General features: G+C 42.2%; 1 protein-coding gene across 1 annotated transcript; it reads right to left on the minus strand.

Moving 5' to 3' along the window:
• Nucleotides 1–2070: 2070 nt before the first annotated feature.
• Nucleotides 2071–22624, minus strand: AK3 (adenylate kinase 3). Its single transcript, XM_040357414.1, has 5 exons — nt 22300–22624; nt 9103–9222; nt 6261–6433; nt 4349–4467; nt 2071–3327 (listed from the first exon to the last, which is right to left on the minus strand). Exons 1-5 carry the CDS (start codon nt 22445–22447, stop codon nt 3225–3227), a joined length of 663 nt encoding a protein of 220 aa, XP_040213348.1. The 5' UTR covers nt 22448–22624; the 3' UTR covers nt 2071–3224.
• Between the last annotated feature and the right edge of the window lie 2189 nt (nt 22625–24813).

Raw genomic sequence — 24813 nt, forward strand, 5'->3', positions numbered from 1 at the left:
CCCCTGAATGCGGTAAAGTGGGCCTGTACCTTTAACAGTGAAAAAACATAATGGCCCGGATTCACGTAGCACTTACTCCGACATATCTACAGATACACTGCGTAAGTAAATGTGCGCCGTCGTATCTTTGCGCCGTGCCCATAGAACTAGATATGCCTGAAAATAGGCTTCCTCCGTCCGACGTAACTTTCCTATGCCGGCGTATCTTGGGCGCATATTTACGCTGGCCGCCTCATTGTGAATCGGTGTATCTCCCTCATTTGCAAACGTACTTGCGCCCGTCGCAGAAATATACGCCGTTTATGTAAGGCGTAAAGTTATTCAACATAAAGGAGGCGCATCCCATGCAAAGGTATGGACCACGGAACAGCCGTCGTATTTTACGTTGTTACGTAGTACTACGTGAATAGGGCTAGGCGTAGGTTACGTTCAGTGATTCGACGTATTAGGCATTCGTTCCGACGTGATTCTGAGCATGCGCACTGGGAGACGTCCAAGGGACAGCGCATGCGCCGTTCGTTCGGCCCATCATTTGCATGAAGTCACGGTTCATTTAAATGGATCACGCCCACCGTCCACCTACTTTGAATTAGGCGGGCTTACGCCGAATAATTTACGTTACGCTGGCGCAACATAGGGAGCAAGTGCTTTGTGAATACTGTGCTTGCCTCTGTGTTACGTCAGCGTAGCGCATATGAGATGCGCTACGCCGGCAGAAAGATGCGCCGATCTATGTGAATCCGGGCCAATGTTTCCACCTTCATGCTTGATTGTACGGATGGTGTTCTTAGAGTCATAGTCAGGATTTTTCTTCCTCCAAACATGACAAGTCGAGTCAATGCCAAAGAGTTAAAATTTTGGTAACATCTGACCACAGCACTTTCTCCGAATCATTTAGATGTTCTTTGGCAAACTTCAGTTAGGCCTGTACATGTGCCTTCTTGAGGGGGACCTTGCAGGCACTGCAGATTTCAATCCGTGGTGGCGTATTGTGTTACCAATAGTTTGTTTGGTGACTGTGGTCCTGACTGCCTTGAGAGCATTCATAGGCTCCTCCCGTGTAGTTCTTGGCTGACCCCTACTTTTCTCATGATCATCCTTACCCCATGAGGTAAAATCATGCATGGAGCTCCAGACCGGAGGGCGATGGATGGTTATTTTGTATTTCTTCCATTTGCGAATAATCACTTCAACAGTTGTCTCCTTCTCACCAAGCTTCTTGATGATGGTCTTGTAGCCCATTCCAGCCTTGTGCATGTCTACAATCTTGTCCTTGATGTCCTTTGACAGCTCCTTGGTTTTGCCCATGATGGTGAGGTTTTAATGGAAGAAATATTCTGTAGAAAGGTGTCTTTTATACACATGAGTTTTCGTTGGGAGCACTTCTTAAATTGACAGGACTAATCTGTGTACCACATGAGCACGTACTGTAGCCAGTCTGTGGGAGCCAGAATTATTTTTGGTTGGTAGGGCATCAAATACCTATTTTACTCATTGAACTGCACCTCAATTTATAACATTTGTATCATGTGTTTTTTCTGGATTATTTGTTATTAGGTCGCTAGAATTTAAAATACACCCATGATAACAATTAGACCCTTAATTTTTTGAGTGTGTAAACTTACAAAATCTGCAGGGGGTCAAATAAATTTTACCCACTGTATGGATCCTTGTTAGCCAACATTTTTAATATGCAAAAGTCAATTTTTCTTCTACTGTTGGTTATGTATTCTGTTGAAATTGCAATAAAAAAATAATTTACTGTAAAATTGGTGACTACAGCAAAAGCTGGAGCTACAGGAGGACCCAATTTCTCATAAGAGAATCTCCATCATTCATGGAAACCCTCCCTGCAAGTCAACATAGAACATAAAGAGGGACTGCTTTGTTTAAAAAAAACAGTAACCCAGATTTTCTCAAGTTTGTTACCCCAGAGGAACCTTTGAAATAATTTTACAGCTAAACCAATAAATTACCCGTTACATTGGCTACGAGTAAGCATCACACGATGTGAAACATGTCAGCCATCCTTTTCCTTTTGTTCACTTCTTTTTGACTGCAACATTGTTGTTTTTTTTTTTTATTTCACTTGCTGAATAAAGATATCGTTTTAAGGAGTGCGGCAGTCCAGGACCTCTTTTCATCCGTTACATTGGTAGTAAATGGGAAGAATGCTCCCACCCCCAATATGGTGGTCAGAATGCCATCCTTAGACACACCTAAAAAAAGATTTCTGGCGTTATGTTGCTGGCTGGGCCAAGTGAATATGGACCCAAAACTATGCAGACAAAACCAAAATGGTCAATCAGACAAAGCTCAATGAACCCCTAGGAAACTCTAGTTGAGAAAGGCTGCACTAACCACTTCTAATATTCTACAGGGGCTGCAGGTGGAGCTTCCTGCAATAAAGACCAGTCACTGCTGCTCTCTCTCCTTGAGCAGGGTGAAGGGTCTGGTCTCCACCCTGTTCTTCTAGTGTTCTTCAGGGAGCCTGTAGAAAGTGGGCCCTTTGGGTCCCTCCTACAGCTCTGCAAACATTATTTACAGAACAGTGATGTCACAGCGGCTTCTAAAAAAGGTAATATCTTGGTTTGAAAGGGCATCTGAAGCATGCAACGTGGATTTATATCCTTTGTAAACATTGGGAATGTAGATAAACATTTTTGTGGCCCAAGTTTAACTTTGAGAAAAAAAAAAAGTCACATTTTAAATATTTTTTTCTGCCTGCTTTGTTGATGTATCCAGATATTAAAAAATATTCCCAGCTGATTTCACCCTGCATTTACAAAGGGGTAAATTAATCAAAGATCCTTTTTCTTCCAGATTGAACACATATACAGGTATATTAAAAACAAAATACAGGCTCTCCATCATCCGTTCTAATGTTGGCAGAAAAAGAACTAAAATTGAGCAGTCGAGAATAAAAACGGTCAGTAAAAGTGTCTCCAAGAGCAATATTAGACACTTTCTGGCCTAAAATCCTCTTGTCATTTGATGATGATTGGTTAAAAAAAAAATTCAATTATTTGAAAATCGGACATTACATAAAATATGATCTCCCAGCTCAATTATTAAAAAACTATAGTTAAATATGTTATTAAAAAAAAATAACATTAAAATGCAATAAAACAGCTGGTGTGAAGACTAAAGGTTACTAAGGTTAAAACATTCACATTGAGTGGTATGAGATTTACAGTCCAGCGTCCATTGTGCTCTGTCACCAGTTACTCCTGGACTTCAGGCAGCTTTGTGCGCAAGAACGCAAGAACATGGGGCCAGATCTTGTTGGTTTCCGTCCCAGTAAATGTTTCCAATACACCCTTGTTTCTAGAGAGACCACAATAAAAAATAAAAAAAACATTCAAGTACTGTTTATAGAGAACATGAGCAGTGTAGATTGTTCAACATACACAATCTTTAAGCAAAAACCATCTTAGCTGGATATGGATAGGGTTTGTAGCCTTCCAGGTAGGGCTTTGATCACTAGTTCCTGGGAAATCATTTTGCACAGAATAAACAAAAGTTTTACATTTAAAGTAGGAATATAGGCATTTTTTTCCCCCATTTTGGATAGGTTTTTTTTTGCCATCAATTTCCCAGTAGGGAAATCTATCTTCACTTCCTGTCACATAGCCAAAACAGGGGAAATCCCTGCAACTTAAGGGTATCCATTGGGGCCCCTCGGATCACCAGAACTAGTGACCCCTTTGAAAGATTTCCCCTCTATTACTGTTCCGCGCACAACCCAAAAATTTGGATTTATACACCTTAACCTTTGATAAGAACAGTTAAGAGAATAAATAGAGAGGGTAAATCTCCCTAACAGGGACAGGGGCAGAAATAAAAATATGGTGTTCTAATCCATCTTCCCTCTGACCAAAACGTAAAATAAAAAATAAATAAAAAAAAGCATTGTCAGCAATTTTGCATTATTCCATTCCATTGTCCCTGCTGCCCCCCACTGCTCCCTGAACTATCTTCACTTAATGTTTTCTTTGTCTCTTCTCTTTGGCCATCTGGGCCTTTATTCTCTATAAACCAAGCATGGTTTTATAAAAATGTTGACCAACCAACACAAAGGAAAGTTTGACACACAACTCACGTTTCATAGCCCATTTAAAACATGAATCCCCTTGAAAGAATTAAGCCAGCAATTGCTACCATGAAACACAACTACTGACATGTAATATTTTGTCATTTTTTTTGTGTCAATTCCTGTAGTGCATATCTACATACCTACCTACATCTATAATTAAAAAAAAAAAAAAAAAAACTGTAACAGAAAAAGCAACTGTTTAATACTCTTGGATGTTTTCTAGAATATCATATACAAAAAAAAATAACTTACTGATAATATTCCAAAACAGGCGTGGTAAGGGCCTCGTAACCTTTCAGTCTCTTGGTAACGGTTTCTGGCTTGTCATCCTCGCGTTGAATTAGAGGCTCTCCAGTAATATCATCAATTCCCTGTTAGAAATTATAAAACAGTTTATGGATTGTAATTTCTTAAATAGGTTGTTTTTCCCGGTCCTGTCCCTAAACAAATGCAAACAGCACTCTCTTGCATTAGGCCTCATGCACACTTCTGCTCCTAAACTGAATTTTTTGGGGCTTTTGGCATTTTTTTTGCCTTGGGCCCCATGCACACGAGACGCTGGTAAACTCGAGTTCAGAGGCATTTGGGCATTTTTTTCAACTGCCCCTGAACACATTTTTTTGCGTTTTAAAGCAGTTGGGTTTAGGCTCGTTTTTTCAGACGCAAAATGTTGGGTTCAGACGCAAACGTTTTTGCGTTTCAAAGCTTTGGGAGCGTCTACAACGTCTTTGTTATGGATGCTGATAGCCGCAAACGCGGTAAAACGCCGCAAAATTCGCGGCAAAAACTGGCGTTTCAAAACGCCGGTTTTTGCCTTTGAAAATTTGAGTTTACAGGTGTTTGCATTTGCTTCTCGTGTGCATGGGGACTTAGCCCCTGAACGCACATCAATAAAAGACTATGTCCACGCACACATAGGCTTTTAGAGGAGTTTAGGAGCAGGAGAGTTTAGAAGCAGTCAAAGCTCCTTTCCTGAATGCAGAATAATTGCATTCAGTATAGGAGCTTTTGGGCATAAAAAACACCAAAACGTGCCCAAGTGCTAGTCACGTTTAGGCTACTTTCACACTGAAGTAGCGCTAAAGCACCGGTAGTTTATGCAGTGCTTTGGTGAAGCTTTTCGTGCACCATCTGGCTGTTTTTTTTGTTTTGTTTTTTTATTAAAGGTCACATAACAACGTGACCTTAAAAAAAATAAAAAATAAATAAAAATAAAAAAAAACAGTTTTGCAGCGCTTGCAAATTCATTCATTTCAATGGGCAGGGGCATTTTTATAGCCTTTTGTTTATAGCGCTCCAAACCCACCCCAAGGATGCTGCGTGCAGGAAGTTTTTTTACCGTCCTGAAGCGCACCACCCCAGTGTGAAAAAGCACACATTGAAGTGAATGGGAGGCAGTTTTCAGGCACCATTTGTAGTTCTAAAACGACTGAAAACTGCCTCAGTGTGAAAGGGCTCTTACAGTTTAAACAAACTAAAAGAAAAGAGAATGCTTTAAGAACATTTGACAAGAAGCTGGTTTTTAAGAGACCATTAAAGTGGAGTTCCAGCCTTTTAATGTTTTTTTTTTATTATTATTTTTATTGGGTTTTCATACATTACAACACTTAACATACATCCAGGTAGGCAACATACCTACCCCGACAGTGGCCACGCAGGGCCCAACCTTGAGAACCAACATAGTTCAACCTAAATCCCACCCATATAACCCAACCAACCGCCTAATTCGGATAATCTCATACATATGCACACTATATGATTACAATTTGTCCTCCTATAACTATCTTCAACAGCCTTTTATTGTTTATTAAAAGTCAGCAGCTACAAAAAGTATAGCTACTGACTTTTAATAAACAGACACTTACCTGTTCCACGGTCCAGCGATGCGGCCGCATGGAGCGTCGCTCCTATCCCTGCCCCTCTCCTCGGCGCCTCCATTCACACTCTGGGCACCCGGCCGTGACAGCTTTCGGCTTCATGGCCGGGCATGCAATGCGCGAGTCGCTTTCTTTGAAAGCACTGATGTTACTTCTTCTTACCCAGTAACCAGCATCAGAACAACCCTGAAAGTTTAAATCAGTTAGGTAGCTCTGAAGAAATAACTCTAGGTCCTAGTAAGAACCAGTTGATACACAAGGTCCATAGTTATATAGGTTCATCTTACCGAGACCTTGGGTGGATTAAATTCAGTGTTGTATACTCTGCCACTACCAGCGTGGATCCACCGGGCTGTCAGACGGTCCTTAATGGTCTGAAATGGCACATTCAGATTAATGACAGTGTTTATCTGATGAGCATTATCGAGAGCCTGTGCTTGAGGGACAGTTCTTGGAAATCCTAATTAAAAAGATAGAATATAATAATATCAGATTAGCTACAATAAAAGCACCCATTGTATTATTAGGTGACCATGACCAAATGCAGTCGAAAATGTGCAAGATGAAGTGCAGTATAATTTTTTGGGGGATAGAGTACCAAATACATCAGTTATGTGCATTAATGTGTATCCTATTACCTGCAGGCAACGGCTTCTGCCAACAATCACCCTTGCAGGGTCTCCTTCACAGCTGCTATATACCCTGAACAGCCATCTTCTTGCGCTGAAAAGGAAAGTTGCGCCACTTGCCCACCCTCTTCTGTCCCCTCCACTATTCATATTTCTCGTAGAACTACATTCCCACAATGCATCATCTTCTGTGAAGGGGCAGAGGAGATTGTGTCATTCAACTGCTCCTCCATTCACAGAATGTGGTGCATCGTGGGACAATAGTATTAAGAGTTCTGAATGGCGGAGAGGGCAGAAGGAGGGAGGGTGCAACTTTTCTCAGTAGCAGTCTTCACAAAGCCGAAAGACAGCCTTTTAGGGCAATATAGTGCAGAGACACAGCAGGGATATTTTTTAGCACAAGCAGAAGCCTGCAGTGATTGTTGTCAGATGTGTCAATAAACATTCTTTTTGAGAAAAAAAAAAAAAAAAAGCAGAAGCCTGCAGGAAATATGAATACACCAGGGCTCAATAAATCCCAGGCGCCAGGTCACCATGGCAAATAAATATTGCATCCCGGTGCCTGGGCTTTTGCCGGCCCCAGGGGAAGACTGACCATTAAGGCACTCAGGCACTGCCTGAGGGCCTAGGGTCAGTAGGGGGGCCCTATCAGGTTTGGCAACCGTCCTTATTTTTACAAGGGGGCAAAACTATGCATAAAAATAGGGATGCTGGCTTCCCCCTGTAGGCTCTATGGCAGCGCACTGCCTGTTTAGCTACTCTACTCGACTGCCCTTCTTTTAAAATCCTGGTTGTTAGGCCCACCTAGATACACATCAGGGCTATATAAGGGTTTTGAATTTGAAAATAAAGCTTTGTTAGTTTAAAAAAATAAAAATAAAAACAAAAACATGGGTCCCAACTTTTATAGCTAGCTGCTAGATTCAAAAGCAAATTTGTCAAGCCTTGCGATACACAAAATCATAAAAATTGCAGTGCTCTAATTAACATAAATTATGCGTAAAATAAAAATGTAATGTGCAAAAGTTCAATATTAAAAATAATCAAAAACAGTGAACATATTAGGTGTACATCCGCTGAATATCAAGTTCATCAGGTCAGCGAGTTATGATAAATAATTTGACAATCCAATAAAGTTCATCAAATGAATATCCAAGTGTTCCGTGCTCTAGTATGGCAGTACACTCACCGGAAAAAACGGCTGCTCAATTAAAGTGATACTATGGGTTCACGTTAAAAAAAATAAAAAAATAATAATACACCTTTCGTCTTCTGGGGTCCCACGGTGGCTCTCGGGGCTCCTCCCCACAAGAGCTAACCCCCTCTGGGAAGCTCTCTCCCGAGGATGTTGGCTTGCGGGCGAGCTCCTGTGCCATACAATCAGTGTCCATATCCCTGCCCCCGCATCATTAGATTTGATTGACAGCAGCAGGAGCCAATGGCTGCGCTGCTATCAATCTATCCCATGAAGAGCCAAGAAGACCTGGGGAAAGCAACACTGGATCTAGTCCAAAGAAATTCAAGGCTCAGGTAAGTAAAGTGGGGGCTTGGAGGGGCCGGTGACTGCAAGGGGTTTTTCCACCTTATTGCATAAGATGCATTAAGGTGGAAAAACACAAAGGTTTACAACCACTTTAAGTTGAGTTGGAATGGTCTGTCCAATTGTCCATTGTTGAGGGAAATGCATGCGCACTAAAACGGTCTAAAGTCTAGGTCAGTGATGGCGAACCTTGGCACCCCAGAAGTTTTGGAACTACATTTCCCATGACAGCCTCTCTCATTGGCTGAAACGTGTCGAGGCTTGATCGTGTCATTGTGACACCACATCCTCCTGAGAAATCTAGTCAGGGAACCGAGCAGTTACCAGCCAGATCATTCCCTTAAATAAACACATGCTGAACACACCAGGTGCCAGGCTTATTAGGCACCAAACATGTGAGTGTACCTATGTTTATTGCCATATTTTATCAATAAATTACGTTTTTATGCTATGGGCTCCCTCCTCTGTCATTTCACTCTCCATCCATGGAGTAGTTGCAGTGTGACCGGCCAGTAAAGATACCACCTAGGGGTCCGATTCCCCACAAAGCACAAGTGACCACACTAGAGATAGGTGGTCAACGTCTAGGGTGAGTGCACATCCATGTGGTGCACCTGATCTGTGCACCAAACCGTAGAGCACTTATTTGTTCATTTTGGAACTGAGCACGAGCACGTTTCGTCACAATTGTGGGACTTTGTACAATATATCATTTCAAGTACTCATGAACTCGAGTGTAGTCGAGTATCATGGGAAATGGAGTTCCAAAACATCTGGGGTTCCAAGGTTCACCATAACTGGTCTAGGTCTTGTAGCAAGTGCAGAAATTCTGCCTACATAAAAAAACGTGTTTAACCTGATCCCCCATACTCATCTGGTTAGCCTGCGGAATCTCTTGGCTGCTAGTGGAGACTCCGATATACAAAATGAAAATCTATTGTACAACAGCATCATGCTTACCATCCAGCAGCCAGTTGTGTTCTCCCATGTTGTGCAGCTCTTGTAGAATAAGACTGGTGATCACATTATCTGGAACAAGCTGGCCTTGATCAATGTACGATTTAGCAACAACCCCAATTTCTGTGGAATAATGAAAAAAGGTTAAACTTTTTTTGTCTGGTACAAATGATAAAACAGGCGTTCTACTTCCCATAAGAGACAATTCAGTCAATAAAAGAATCTTCTACTATCAGTAATCCTGTATTTTTGTTTGAAGTCATTCCTTAGCTGGAAAAAGGAATTGTCGAACTCCAATTTATCCCCCAGTGTCAGCTCTGCACTTTGATGCCCCGTACACACGACCGGTTTTCCCGTCAGAAAAAACTGCAGCGAGAGCTTTTTTGTATGCCTGACTTTTTCCCCCACAGGAAAACTGCCGGGAAAAAAAAAGGGGGAAGAAGAGCAGGATCTCTTTTTTCCCCCGTCAGGAAATAAATCCTATTAGGAAAACCGTTCGTCTGTATGCTTTTCCGACGGGAAAAAAACACACATGCTCGAAAACAATTCGACGCTTGCTCAAAAGCATGAAACTTAATTTTGTCGGCTCGTTGTAGTCTTTTACGTCACTGTGTTCTTGGCAGTCAAGAGTTCACCGGACTTGTGTGACTGTGTATATGCAAGGCAAGCTTGAGAGGAATCCTGTCGGGAAAACCCATCATTTTTTTTTTTTCGGAGGGAAAGCCGCTCGTGTGTACACGACATGTCTAAACTTTATATGACCTTTTCAACACGGCTTTAAAAATCTGCTCCTTCAAAAACTACTGCATGTAATATGAAACTACCAGAGCTCAGACAAATATTTTCAATGACCCATAACCCACCCATTCTTCCAATGTTTGCAGGTGATGCAGAGAGGAGAATTCACAGTGTGTGGAGCTTTTTAAAACACAAATGGATCTTTGAGCATTATGTACATTTTGTAGCACATAAAAACAGACGTGCTATGAAAATCCAAAAATTAGTCACATCTGCACGCTGCATTGTAAAAACTGAGGCATGTCCAATATTTTATGTATTTACCTGCGTTTGCTTGGCAGCAGGATTAAAGAGAAATCCATGGAATCCTCTATCCATGCTAAACAGTACAGATGGACGCATCTTCCGCATGCGTCATCTGTCAGAATACCTAAACAAAGACTGCAGATGATTGGCTGCAGTCACTGTTTGGCTGACTTTTTCCCCCGGCCAGTTCCTTCAATTTCTCAATCAAAGAATGTCAAGCCAGGTGGTGTTGACAGTGTGACCTACAGCTCAAATTTCAGCCAATTCACCGGAAATGGCTAAAATTCCAGCTGTGTATGGCCAACTTTAACCACTTGCCACCCAGGCCAATTCTGACACTTCTCTCCTACATGTAAAAAAAAAATCATAATTGTTTTGCTAGACAATTATTCAGAACCCTCAAAAATTATATATATATATATATATATATATATATATATATATATATATATATATATATATATATATATATATATATATATATATATATATATATATATATATATATATATATATATATATATATATATATATATATATATATATATATATATATAGCAGAGACCCTAGGAATAAAATGGCGGTCCTTGCAATCTTTTTATGTCACACAGTGTTTGCACAATTTTTCAAACGCAATTTCATTTGGAAAAAAATTATAAATAAGAACACGTTCATAAAATTATATATCTATATACACACACACACACACACACACACACACACATATACAAATTATTTTGTATAATGTGAAAGATGTTATGCCGAGTAAATAGATACCGAACATGTCTCGCTTTAAAATTGCGCACACTCGTGAAATGGCGCCAAATCTCTAAAGGCTACGCTTTTTTTGATTTGTTTATTTTTACGCTTTCCCTTTTATTTTATTTTCATCACTTTTATTCCTATTACAAAGAATGTAAACATCCCTTGTAATAGGAATAGGGAATTAAAATGTCCACTTTTCAGAGAGATCTGGGGTCTATAAGGCCCCAAATTTCTCCTCTATGCTGAAAAGCCTGAGATAAAAAAAAAATTGATCTCAGGCTTCCCAGCAAAAATAACAGGAGGGTTTACATCTGTCGATGCCAAAAGTAACAGTCATGACGTCGCTCCTGGCCTCCGAGGGTTACAGAGACATTCACCTCTATGATAAAACGCCACCACCGGCGGATTCATTTTCCGGCTCCTCGATTGCATGGGCAAGTTGGGGGAAGCAGCTGCAGGCATCATTTAGATATCACCACTTTAAGTCCCCGACGTCATATGACGTCAACCTGGGGCGAAGTAGTTAATGGCTGTGACCAAAAGTTAAACAACAGAAGCGCACAATACAGCACCTTGGGACTTTATAGAAGGAAGTGATCACTTAGACATCAAATATGAACAAAGCATATTCCTTTAAAGTGTGTACTTGTTTCAATACAGAGAGAAGTGTCATTTTTTCTGCTGCTTCATTCCTCTTCTATCAGCATGAATCACTTCTGACAAGTTTTTCTGATACCAAGACAAAAATAGTGACAGGTGAGGGACCTTCAGCTGATTGACATCTCCAACTATGTTTCTGTGCAACAGAGGTGTTTCCCTTCCCTCCAATCAGCTCTCAGAGCTCTCTATCTTTTTTTTTTTTTTCTGACAGCTCAGACAAGCTTTATAATTCAGAAATTTGAACAGATGTAGAGAAGACTGCAGACAGACAGATACAACTTATGTAGGAGGATTTGTTTAATCTCTGTGCATTACCTGAAGCCAGTCACTTCACTGGGTATATGGAAGGGTTCTCCCCCCACAATCAACACTGACTGTGCTGATGAGGTAATTGAGCGATTTTCTTTTCTGCAACTTGTGGCTGCAGGAAAGAAACACACACACACACACACACACACACACACACACACACACACACTCTATAGCCAGCTCTGTATTTTGTAAAAACAAATCACGAATCAGATTGTTAGTGGCCAGCCTAACAATTTATGGGTTCAATTTTATTGCAAATCTTAAGTTTAGGTACAATCAGTATTCTGCTTTGTTTAAATATTAACTTCAGTTAAAGCTGCAAAAGTTGTCTAGAGGTCATTACCGCCATTTTGTTATCTGAAGAGGTGTGAACGTTAAATAGGACTGTGCAGTTGGCTGGTATGTTTGAGTTGTGTTTACCATACAACTGTCATGCACACAAGACAAGGATATTATACTGAAATACTGTACACTGTCCGCCCACGTGCCCGGCACAGGTCACACCATTGTGTTTATAAAGCCATTCCAAATGTGATAGGCTGCTATGGGCAACACATTTCTCTTTTTAATTAAAGAAGCACAAGTGGGTCAGGAGAGAAATAATTTTTTTTTAAACACACGGACACCATTTAAAAACATGTACTATATACTAGTGATGCACTGAAATATTGTCTGCAAATAGGGTTTTCAGGGGTGTGCCCAAAGAAAAAGAAAGTGCCGATAATGGCTGCCGAAAAACACCAGTGATGGTGTGTTTTTCATAGGTCATGCGATTCAAAAATGCAACACGTGAATTTTTGATGCGTTCTCAATGGGCAGGTGCGTTTTTTTAACTGACCAAATATGCAGCACCGCCTCAAAAAGGTGACGACAATGGCAGACAATAAATTCACATTCCTTTAAACTCATGAGAGAAAAAAAAATTGTAATTATATATATATATATATATATACATACATACATACATACACACACACATACACATACATACATACACACACACACACATACACATACATACATACACACACACACACATACACACACATACACATATACACACACACACACACACACACAATAATTTTTTTAACCCGTCAATTTTGGTTTCAGCCAAGTGCATCCTGAATTTTCTGTACTGAAATGTTCATTTTGGTGTACCATTATTATATACTTAAAGCGGAGCTTCACTGTAAAAGAAATATTAAAAGCCAGCAGCTACAAATACTGCAGCTGCTGACCTTTAATAAATGGACACTTACTTGTCCTGGAGTCCAGCGACGTCTGCAGCAGAAGATGAGCAATCTCTGCTGCTCCCACTGTCATCCTCGGTGAGGGAGCCGTGTGTTTCCCAGAACACAACGTGGGGGGGGGGGAGGGGTCGTGGCGCACTATCTGCACCCCCTCCCCCCTGAAAGGTGACAAGTGTGATACCGGAGGGGGGGGTTCCAATGAGCGGAAGTTCCACTTTAGGGTGGAGCTCCGCTTTAAAGCGGAGGTCCGCCTACTGCTGCAAACATTAAAAGCTGCTGCATTTATAATATATATATAAAAATGAGGATGAAGGTTACTTTAACTTGTAATGTTGAGCCTGATAAAAATGTTTTCAATCCATTTATATGCAACTTAAGACATGTTTTTGTTCCGACACACACAATACCTATTGTTGGTGTACCTTACCACTGTTTGTAATGTCTAAGAAAATGTGTCTCATTTGCATAAAATAAGATTACATAAAAAAAGAGAAGTATGAGCTTTTTTTGTTTTTGCAGAATCATACTTGCCTAGGTGGATGCAGCATCTGTTACTTTCTGGATGTAGATAATGTGTCCAAGGCTGTGCTTCCATTCCTGTACGGATGTAAACACTGGCATGTGTCTGAGGATCTGATGTTGCATCTGTCCCCCACCGGCCCTGAGACCTGAGCGATCAAACACTGCCAATCGATCGGTTCTCAGGGTCACCGCTGTCTGCTCTGTCCCCCCTCGCTCACTGGATTGCTGGGCTGTGGAGGGGTTGGGAGCAGCTGGCTCAGCCTCTCAGCGGCTCGCTGAGGAGCGGCTCACAGGAGAAGTAAAGCGAAACGACCTTCGGCTGTTCTTTTGCGCCGAGGAATAGGGCCGAGTGATACAGTGAGTAGCTATGGCCGCTCGCTGTATCACGGGAGCACACCCGCAATTACTCACCACCATGCGAGGTCTCTCGCACGACTGTGGTCAGTAATCGCGGGGGAGGACAGAGACAGACGCTGAGGGACCACAGAAGACGTGGTTCGGGGCCACTCTGTGCAAAACGAACTGCACAGTGGAGGCAAGTATCACATGTTTGTTATTTTAAAGGAAAAAAAAAAAAAAAATTAATTTACTAACCCTTTAAGGAGACAGCAATATTGCCTCCTGAGGGCCTGTCAGCCACTCTTGCTGCTCTGTGAAAGGCAATCCACTGTGGACTGTTTTTTTACAGACAGCCCAATTGTAAACGCGCCGTTATGTTACAGGACCTAAAGAATGTTAATCAGTACATCCACAGCTCTCCTCTTGTCTTTCTGTTTGTGCAGGTGGTGGGATGGCTAAAAAACACACATACAATGAGCACACATGTGGAAGTGATAAAGAATTTTAACAGGCCAGCGCCTTCGCTTCAGATACTCAAGCATTATTTTGTGACACAAACATACTTTTAGATTGCAAGCTGTCAGGAGCAGGTCCTCCTAACCCTCTTATCTTGTAGTAAAGCACTGTGCTTATGTATGATAAATCCTATATGATAAATAAGAGTTTAGAATACCAATTCCAGGCATGTATTGTGTTTATAAGGCTGGTCATACATCTCCAGATCCAGCCACAGAAGACAGCAATATACAAGAGCTTGTCACAAAGCGATCAGATTCTTGGAAAATGTATGTAAGCACCCAATAGGCTCATGTGGCACCATCCAACATTTGGTAAGCCAGCGGACATGAAAAGGAAAGCTGCACACTCCTCCTGTGGCGCCTACAATTAAAAGAAAAGGCAATGGCCACATAGCCAGATGTGGTCATTGCACAAGTGTAACTAGCATGACTTATGTGCCATTTGGATATTTATCTCAACAGGAATAAGGTTTATTTTATACATGCAGCAAGTTTGTGCCAGTTGAACCACAACCAAAGGGTTCCTGAGAAAATAATCTGTATACCTTTGCTTCATAGTTGTGGTACATCTTTATCTCCAACAAGACTCACTCTGTCCTCCAATACCCTAGAATAGCCTTCCGATGTAACTGACCATAAATCATGATGTTACAGTTACATAGTTAGTCAGGTTGAAAAAAGACACAAGTCCATGCAGTTCAACCAAAAAAAAAAAAAAAATACAATCCCATATACTCAATCCTATACCCACAGTTGATCCAGAGGAAGGCGAAAAACCCCAGCCGAGCATGATCCAGTTTGCTAAGCAGGGGAAAACAATCCTCCCTGATCGCCCGAGAGGCAATCCGATATTCCCCGGATCAACTTTACCTATAAATGTTAGTACTCAGTTATATTATGTACATTTAAGAATCCAGACATTTCTTAAAGCAGAGGTTACGCAGATTTTTTTTTTTTAAAAGCCAGCAGCTACAAATACTGCAGCTGCTGACTTTTAAAAAATGGACCTGTCCAGCGATCCAGCGATGTCAGCAGCCGAAGCTGAGCAATCGCTCGGTCCTCGGCTGTTTCCACTGCCATCCTCATTGAGGGAATCAGGAAGTGAAGCCTTGCGGCTTCACTGCCTGATTCCCTACTGTGCATGCACGCTTGCTAATGTGAAGGAACACCCGATTTTCACATTTACTTAAATGTGAAAATCAAAGAGGTTTGCTGCTGCTTTTAAAATTTAACATGTAAACAGTCTGTCAGATTTACATATACTGTATTTAAGCACATAAGCTCAGTTTTGTGTTGAAAAGAACTGTGAAATTTAAAACTGTTGGGTGTAACAAGATGTCCGCTTGCCCCCTTCTCACTAACATTACTGTGCAGGAGTGTGGGGTGGAGCAAGATGGCGGCGACGAAACGTCACTTCCTGACGAGACAGCTGCCGGACGTACCAAGATGGGCGCCGCTCTGGAGCTAGGCCGAAGCCAGGGACTTTCCTATGGCCGGACCCGAAAATTGCAGGTCATCCGGCCTGGAGATCGGTGGGGGGTGGGTGAATCGAGATTGCGATTAATCGTGCAGCTCTACTGTAAAGTGAGACAATGTGGCTTCAGTATCCGTACACCCCTGTCCAGCTGACTTTTCAGGTTAAAGGGGGGGTGGGTGGTAAGAACACAGCTTGTCCATGGTTTTACAAGTTTAACCACTTCACTTGCCTCCAAAGCCAATTCTGACATCTCTCTTCTACATGTAAAAATCATCATCAGCACCCCCAAACATTAGATATACATTAGCAGAGACCCTAGGGCAGGGGTAGGCAACCTCGGCCCTCCAGCTGTGATGAAACTACAAATCACATCATGACTCTCTCTGCCTCTAGGAATCATGCCTGTGATTGTCAGGGTCTTGCAATGTATATTGGGACTTTCAAAACAGCTGGAGGACCGAAGTTGCCTACGCCTGGGCTAGGCCTAGGGAATAAAAAAATGGCGGTTGTTGCAACTTTTTACGTCACACGGGATTTGCGCAGCAATTTTTCAAATGCAATATAAAAAAATAAAAATAAAAATAAAAATAAAACTTTTACGAATTAATAAAAAAACAAAACACTAAAGTTAGCCCGATTTTTTTGTATAATGTGAAAGATGATTCTACATCGAGTAATAGATACTCAATGCTTTATAACTGTGCACACTCGTAGAATGGCGCCAAACTTAGGTACTTAAAAATCTCCATAGGCGACGATTTAACTTTTTTTCAGGTTACCAGTTTAGAGTTACAGAGGTCTAATGCTAGTTCTTATTCCAACGTTCGAAATACCAAATACCTCACGTTTCTGGTTTGAAAGTCGTTTACATATGCGGGGGGCGACCTACGTATGCATTCGCTTCTGTGTGCGAGCACACTGGGACAAGGGCGCTTTAGGCGGATAACAATACCGTCTCCGCTCAGCTTATGCAGAGTAGACACAGCCTGCTTTTCTCTATTGGGGTCGGATGTAAAAGGAGCGCCTGTGCATTTACATCCGAATGTCATCCGATGCGATCCGCCAGACGAATGGATCCCCCATTCGTCTGTTTTTAGCGGATAGGATCGGATACCAGTGAGCATAAATGTCCATTTACATCCGCCGCTCCATAGAGGGCAATGGATGGTCCGAATGGGTCCACCTAAAAAACTGACTGGCAGATCCGACCGTGTGAAAGGGGCCTTGGGGAGTAGAATATTTGCTTAAGGCATGTGCACAATTCTGTGCAGTCCCAGCTTAAGTGGAGGATTTTTTTGTAGTATTTTAGCAACGATAGGGGGTAGAAATGTTTTAGCCTAAAGTTAGAGTCATTAAAGGGATGGCATTGTCTGAACACAGACCCTGCAGCAATGAATGCTTCCAGTGGGGGAGGGGGGGGACGGGGGGTTCAAGATCAATGGTACATTCATTCCAAACATGCCAGGGTCAGAGATTACTTCTGAAGCATCTCTAATGTGATTAAATGTCTCCCTTCTCACAACCATTCTAGCAGAGCTTATAGAAAAAGAAGGGCTTGCCATTAGAGCAAAAAATGATTTGCACATCAGAAAAATGTTCTAGGTACAACTGGGCACATCGTAATCCTTCTAAATAATTATTGTATGTTTATTTTCACAATCTCTTTTCCTGTTAACGACTTTAGCCCCGGAAAGGTTTTACCCCCCCCCCCCCTCGTGACCAGGCCAGCGACGCTGTACACAAGAAAAAAAACAAAAAACGTATATGTCATTTTTTCCCACAAACCGAGCAGTGTGTCCCTAGGGGGGGTGCTTACTAACTGCGTGGGGATTGCTCTGACTGGGAGAACACCAAGATCTGTGTTCCTACCTAGCAGGAACACAAGATCTCTATGTTGTCCCGTCAGAATGGCGATCTGCCTTGTTTACATAGGCAGATCGTTCTGCCTCTGAGGAAAGGGTGCAGGTGTCCGGCAGACATCACGTTCACCGGACCTTCCCGATTGGTTCCCACTCTGTCCAATCGGCACGCCCCCAGGGGCTACTGCAGGAAGCAACATACAGGTACATTGTTTCGCACAGCCGGACTGCCTTGGCACAGTAAATGCGTGGAAGGCGGTCCAGGAGTGGTTAATGGTCTTCAAAAAAACTGCTTCCAGTAGTCTGCATCCAGGGCTGATCATTCTCAGGTAATCGCTCCAAGAGCGATAACACGCAGGCAGCCGCCATTAGCTGCAGGAGCGGTCGGCGTCTCATTGCTTTCAAATGGTGCTCCCTATCCGCAGCTAATCCCCGGGAGTCTATATGTGTATGGCCAGCATTAGGATGAAAGACCAGTTCTGTCAGAACATGTTGATCAGCAGCTGCAGCCACTGATTGAGTACAATTTTCCAGCATGCCCCATTGACAGAGGTTAAACAATAGACTTTTTTAAATAAAATTCAGTATTCAGTATAGGTCCACTTTTTGCAGGTAAAAAAACATTTTACCATTTTTTTTTTGGAGCCTGGAAAGCATTGCACCAGGAATCAGTAGACTGGGTGTAAGCTGTCTGCCCCATACATCGTACGGGCAGGCAGTTTCACACCGACAAGAAGACTACAGAATTGAGGACTACAAGCCAACAGCTGCAAAAAATGTCAGGACTTGTAGTTCATTCATACACAGAGCTGTGTAAATGAATAATGCAGCCTTGTGGACAGAGCCCCTCAAGGCCGCGCTGTTTTAAAAAAGGGACAGCTGGTACGGGGAACGTCTCCCTATACTGTTGTCACAGGTAGAGAGGGCAGCGGCTCCAGCAGTGGGAACATGTTACACCCCAACAACGGAGGTGGTGATGTCATACTCCCCACCTCATCCAATCAGGGAGCATTTTGCCGTCATTGAGTAAATGAAAAAAGTGTTCTGAATGGCTCCTGTGCCGAGTGAGTGACCTCCTGTGCTTAGTAAGCAGCTGCTCAGCATGAGACTCAGAAGCCAGCGAGAGCAGTGAAATTGTAATGGCGGTGCCTACTACAGTGATTTCCACAGTATAATACCCTCAAAGGGAAATCATGTCTAAAAAGGGATGCAGACTCTGCCACTTTCCTCATCATAGCCCTGCATGTGCAGCAGCTGACTGCCAATTATACAATCACTCCCAAACCGCTATTTCATCAGAAGAACAACAAAAAGGCAGGAATCCCTGCAATGTGCACAGAACACTCAGGGAGAATGTCCACCCCCCCCCCCCAAACAAAAAGTACAGTTACTCTTTAAAGTGGGTCTAAAGGCAGAAGGATATTTTACCTTAATGGATTCTATGCATTAAAGTGTTACTAAACCCAGGAGCCTGCATTTACTATATCTGGTCTCCCACAGTACACAGAACATGGAATTATTGTAGTAAATGTAAACTGCTAAATACCTTTTCCCTCAGTTATTAATAAAAATAAAAAATAAAAATCGCAATAAGCGTTTATCGATTGGTTTGCGCAAAATTTATAGCGTTTACAAAATAGGGGATATTTTTATTGCATTTTTATTAATTTTTTTTTACTACTAATGGCGGCGATCAGCGATTTTTTTCATGACTGCGACATTATGGCAGACACTTCGGACAATCTTGACACATTTTTGGGACCATTGTGATTTTCACAGCAAAAAATGCATTTAAATTGCATTGTTTATTGTGAAAATGACAGCTGCAGTTTGAGTTCTTCAGCTCAGGGGAGCGATAGCGAGGTGGCGGCTAGAAACGAATAGCCGCGCCCTCGTCCCGGATCGCTCCCCGCGGGGTTCAGACCGCCGCATGTACCGAGGGGGGGGGCCGATCGGACCCCCGACCCGCGGAAAGGCGGGGACGTACATGTACGCCCATATGCCTGTACGCGTCATTCTGTGGACGTATATGTACATGCGGCGGTCGGCAACCGGTTAGAGCTTGTAGGAGGAGTTTTTTGGCACCCTATGAGACTGCAAGACCCCTGACTGTTTGGACAGTGCTGATCGGCCCTATGCTGATCACGTGTACTCTCCCAAGAAAAAAAAAAACTCTAGCAATACACACCAAACTGAGCATGTGCAGCTTGACTCCATAGACTGTTTTATCAGGAAATTATTAGGGGACAGTGGAAGGAGGGGAGGATCTCTGCATACAGGATCAACACGGTCTTTTTACACAATGCAGAGGATTAACCCTTTGGGTTTCACAGTGAGTATAACAAGCATGCTTAACTGCATATATACACACACGGTACGCACGCACACACACACACACACAATTAGTTTTGTATCCTTCATGCCGCGTACACACGACCATTTTTAATGGTGTTGAAAAAAATAAAAAAAAATAAAAAAACGTTTTGTTTTTTTTACCAGATTCTTGTTAACACTATATACAGTCTTTCAAAATTGATGAAAGACCACCCCACACTGGGTTTTTTTCTTTTTTCGTGTTATTCAGAGATCCTTCTTTAAGGGTTCTCTTTTTACTTGGCGCTACATTTTTATTCACAGATTCTTGTTAAGCCTGCCTTGCCTACACACGATCGTGAAAAAAAAATGCTCAAGCAAAGTGCAGTGATGTACAACGGCACTATAAAGGGGAAGAACCATTCGGATGGCGCCACCCTTGGGGCTGCTTTTGCTGATTTTGTGTTAGTAAAAGTTTGGTGAGAGACGATTCGTGCTTTTCAGTCTGTTACAGCGTGACGAATGTGCCATCTCCATTACGAACGCTAGTTTTTCCAGAACTTGCTTCTGAGCATGCGCGTTTTTTTCACGTCGTTAAAGCCTACACACAACCATTTTTTACGACTTGAAAATTTAGAGCATGTTCTAAATTTTTAATGGCTATTTTTTACGTCGCGAAAAATGCTCTAGAGCCCACACACATTCGTTTTTAATGACCTAAATAAAAAAAAATTCACATCGTGAAAAATGGTCGTGTGTACGCGGCATTAGATTCACTTTAAATAAAAGACTAATGGTAGCCTTACACGCTTCTGAGATACTTTGTTCATGAATACGATTGTATTTCAGCCCTTGTTCACACTGAAGTCAGGTTTGAAATCGTTCAGCTGAACTTAGGCTCGATTCACACCTATGCATGTTGCTTTTGAGTGTTTTTGCAGTGCTTGCCGCGTTTTTTTACTTGCGTTTTAATTTTTTTTTTTTTACATCAATTTTAATTTTTTTACATTTAATTTAAAAACCAGGTTAAAAAAATAAAAACGCAAAAATCGCATCAAAATCACGGTACTTGCGTTTTGGATGCGGGTCCATTGACTTCTATTACATGCAAAACGCTGCTTTTTGCGGGGAAAAAAGTCCCCGACCCTTTCCAAAAACGCAGAGGCACAAAAAAGCATTGATGTGAACATGTTCCATAGGAACCCATGTTAAAAAAAATTCCCTGCTTTACTGCAAAATGCACCAAAAAACGCATTAGTGTGAATCGAGCCTTACACGGTTTCAAAGCCACATTTCAGTGCGACTTTGGGGGGGGGCGATTTGAGACATCTGTACGGGTTCATGCACAGAGGTCTATTGAAATCGCCCACTGAAGTCCCCAAAAGTAATGCAGGAACTACTTTTGGAATTTGGTGTGGCGGCGCAAAGTTGGCGTTTCACCGACTGGGACACTGCCAGTGCTAGCACTAGGCTGCGATTTGGCGTACAATTTGACATGTCGTATCGCATCGATGTGAACGGGGGCCCAAGAGAGCAGTTTATTAGACTACATGGCAGAAATGAAGATGCAATCAATAACTTACGATCATTGAAATCCACTTTTCCACGTGGGCTGTCAACTATAAATGGATTATTACTATTGGAAGAGATCATAAAAAAAAAAAACTTTATTGAAGTGTGTATGGCCACCATAAAGCCAACCCACTCGTTGGCTATCTGTAGGTGAGCATATTAGATGAATGGAATGGGGCAGCAGGCTTCATGATCTGGGCCAGTGTTTCTCAACTCCAGTCCTCAAGGCGCCCCAACAGGTCATGTTTTCAGGCTTTCCATTATTTTGCACAGGTGATTTGATCAGTTTCACTGCCTTTTTAATTACCACGGCCATTTCATCTGAGGGAAATCCTGAAAACATGACCTGTTGGGGCGCCTTGAGAAACACTGATCTGGGCACACAAGGCCAGCTGTGAGTAGCAGTCATCTGCATAGGAAAGTGAAAGCAGTGTGGTGCAGGGACACGGAAGTCATTGGAATTCTGACTGTGGTGTCACCTCTCTGCTCCTGCTGTCACGTGTCCCCTCCATGAAAACTTCTGTAAAGTGTGGTCAGCTGACCCCTCCCAGCCCTGACAGCTGTACCTGTCTTCCTCTGGATGTTCGTCCTCAGCAGATCCCCACTGGACAGGTGCTTGAGGGCGAAGTGTTTGATGATCCGATCTGAGATGGTGCCTTTCCCCGACCCAGGGGGGCCCATGATCACCGCCCTGAACAACATACGCGCCACCATCGTGCTGCACAAACTTACAAAGTAGATGACAAAATCTTCTGCAAGGCTGTTATTATAGAAAGTGCAGGGCGCTCTATGGAGAAGGCAGGGCTGTGATCAAGTCCCAGGGACTAAGTTATTCCACCCCCCCGTCCGTGCTGGTATTCTGGGCTCCTCCTCCTCCCCTCCTGTACTTATGACGTCCTGCAGGGGGCGGAGACCAGATGATGGCTCTCTGTTCACGCCTCCTGTCTGATACACTCTCACTGATCACTCATTGGGAGGAGGGTGTCTCCTTATGTGAGCCTGCCGGTGATCTGCCGATATGGTTCCGGCTAACGTGCAAGTTCCTGCGCAGGCGCAAACTGATCACACACTACTCACTCTTTTATTGGATTATCGCACGTTTTATGGCAGAGGCACACTGTTCTATTGATCATTTTACAAGGACGAATTGGGTGTGAGCAATCTAAGCATTACTATTGGTCAATGGCTAATCCAAAAGTAGATCTAGTCCATAGGTAAACTAAAGTATTACTATTTATTCACGTGTAATCCAAAAATACACCTAAGGTAAGGAGGTGATCCCAAAAATATACTTAATTACTATTGGTTTACAGCCAGGGAATCAAAAATATACCTAAGCATTACTAGTGGTGTATAGGTAAACTAATACATACATAAGTATTACCATATTTATTAATGTGTAATCCAAAAATACGCCAAAGCATTAATATTAGTAAATGGGAAATCCATAAATATACTCAATCATTTCTATTGATAGGTGGTTAATCCAACATTTATATAAACATTACTATTGGTTTATAGATATACTAAAAAAAAAAATACCATTTATTAATGTGTAATCCAAAAATATACCTAAGCATTACTATTGGTTCATGGGTAATCCATAAATATACTTCATCATTACTATTGATAGATGAGTAATCTAAAATTTACCTAAAAGCTATTTACTTTTGGTTTATAGGTAATCAAAAAATATACTAGATTTTTTCCTTCAGATTTACAAAAAAACATATAATATGAGGTTAAACCTTAAAGGGGGTTGTAAAGACAAAAATATTTTCCTCTAAAGTCTGACAGTAGCTGATAAAGTAAAAAGTAATGTTTTGCATTATAACTAGTCTGATACCTGTTGTTGAAATCGAGCTGTTTTATTCACCTCCAGCACTCCTGAATCATTATTCTCACTGACTTCCTGGTTTGCGGTGCGCATTCATTCTTGCTACATCATGGCCTAATGGGAACTACAGTTCCCATTAGGCTTAGCCTCCATGCCTGTGAGGGATAAGAGAGTATCTTCACGCAGGGCTGTAGTCATAGGGAGGGGGTGAGCACATTCTGCTTTCCACCATGCAAAACAGCTCAGGTGCTGGTGGAAAGCAAGAAGAGGAGTGACAGGAAATGGCATTTTCAAACCTGGATTCCTGTATTTTGGAGGTCAAAAGGAAAAACAAGGTAAGTGATATTTAAATGCTCTAGCTTACAGCAATCAATTGATCTAATAAAAAAACAAACCTTTAGTGTTCCTTTAAGACCCCTTTCACACTTGCAGGCACTATAACGCTAAAAATAGCGCATGCAAAGCGAGCTGAAACAGCGGCTGCCGCTGTTTCAGGTCGCTTTGCAGGCGCTATCAGGACGGTAAAAAAAGTCCTGCTAGCAGCATCTTTGGAGCGGTGTGTATGCCGCTCCTGCCCATTGAAATAAATGGGCACCGCGGCTATACCGCCGGGAAATCACCTCTGCAGAGGCGCCTTGCGGTGGCTTTAACCCTTTCTCAGGCCACTAGCGGGGGGGGGAAAGCGCCCTGCTAGCCACCGAATAGTGCCACGAAATTTACGTTAAAAAAGCTAAAAATAGAAGCGCTTTACTGCCGACGCCGCCCCCGCCCCAGTGTGAAAGGGGCCTAAGAGTTTCAATTTGTATGCATTCAGGCAGGCCCTTGCACTACTTGATTTTGGTAAATCTAACGGAAACCAGACAACAAAAGTACACCCCTCACATTTTTGTAAACATTTTATTATACCTTTTCATGTGACAACACTGAAGAAATGACACTTTGCTACAATGTACAGTAGTGAGTGTACAGCTTATATAACAGTGAATGAATGAAATAGTAACTTGTATAGCGCTACAAACGTGAACTAAATCGCCTCAAGGCACTTTTGCAGCCAGTGTCCGCCTGTGTCTTCAGAAGAGATGGGTCTTAAGCTTCTTCCTGAAGGCTAGATATTTTTCTTCCGAGCGGATGTTTACGGGTAGAGCGTTTTATAGCCGGGGTCCTTGCTATCCCCTCAAAATAACTCAACACAGCCATTAATGTCTAAACCACTGGCAACAAAAGATGTGTTAAATTTGGTGTT

Source organism: Rana temporaria, chromosome 1, assembly GCF_905171775.1.
Source record: "Rana temporaria chromosome 1, aRanTem1.1, whole genome shotgun sequence".
Classification (NCBI taxonomy): Eukaryota; Metazoa; Chordata; class Amphibia; order Anura; family Ranidae; genus Rana; species Rana temporaria.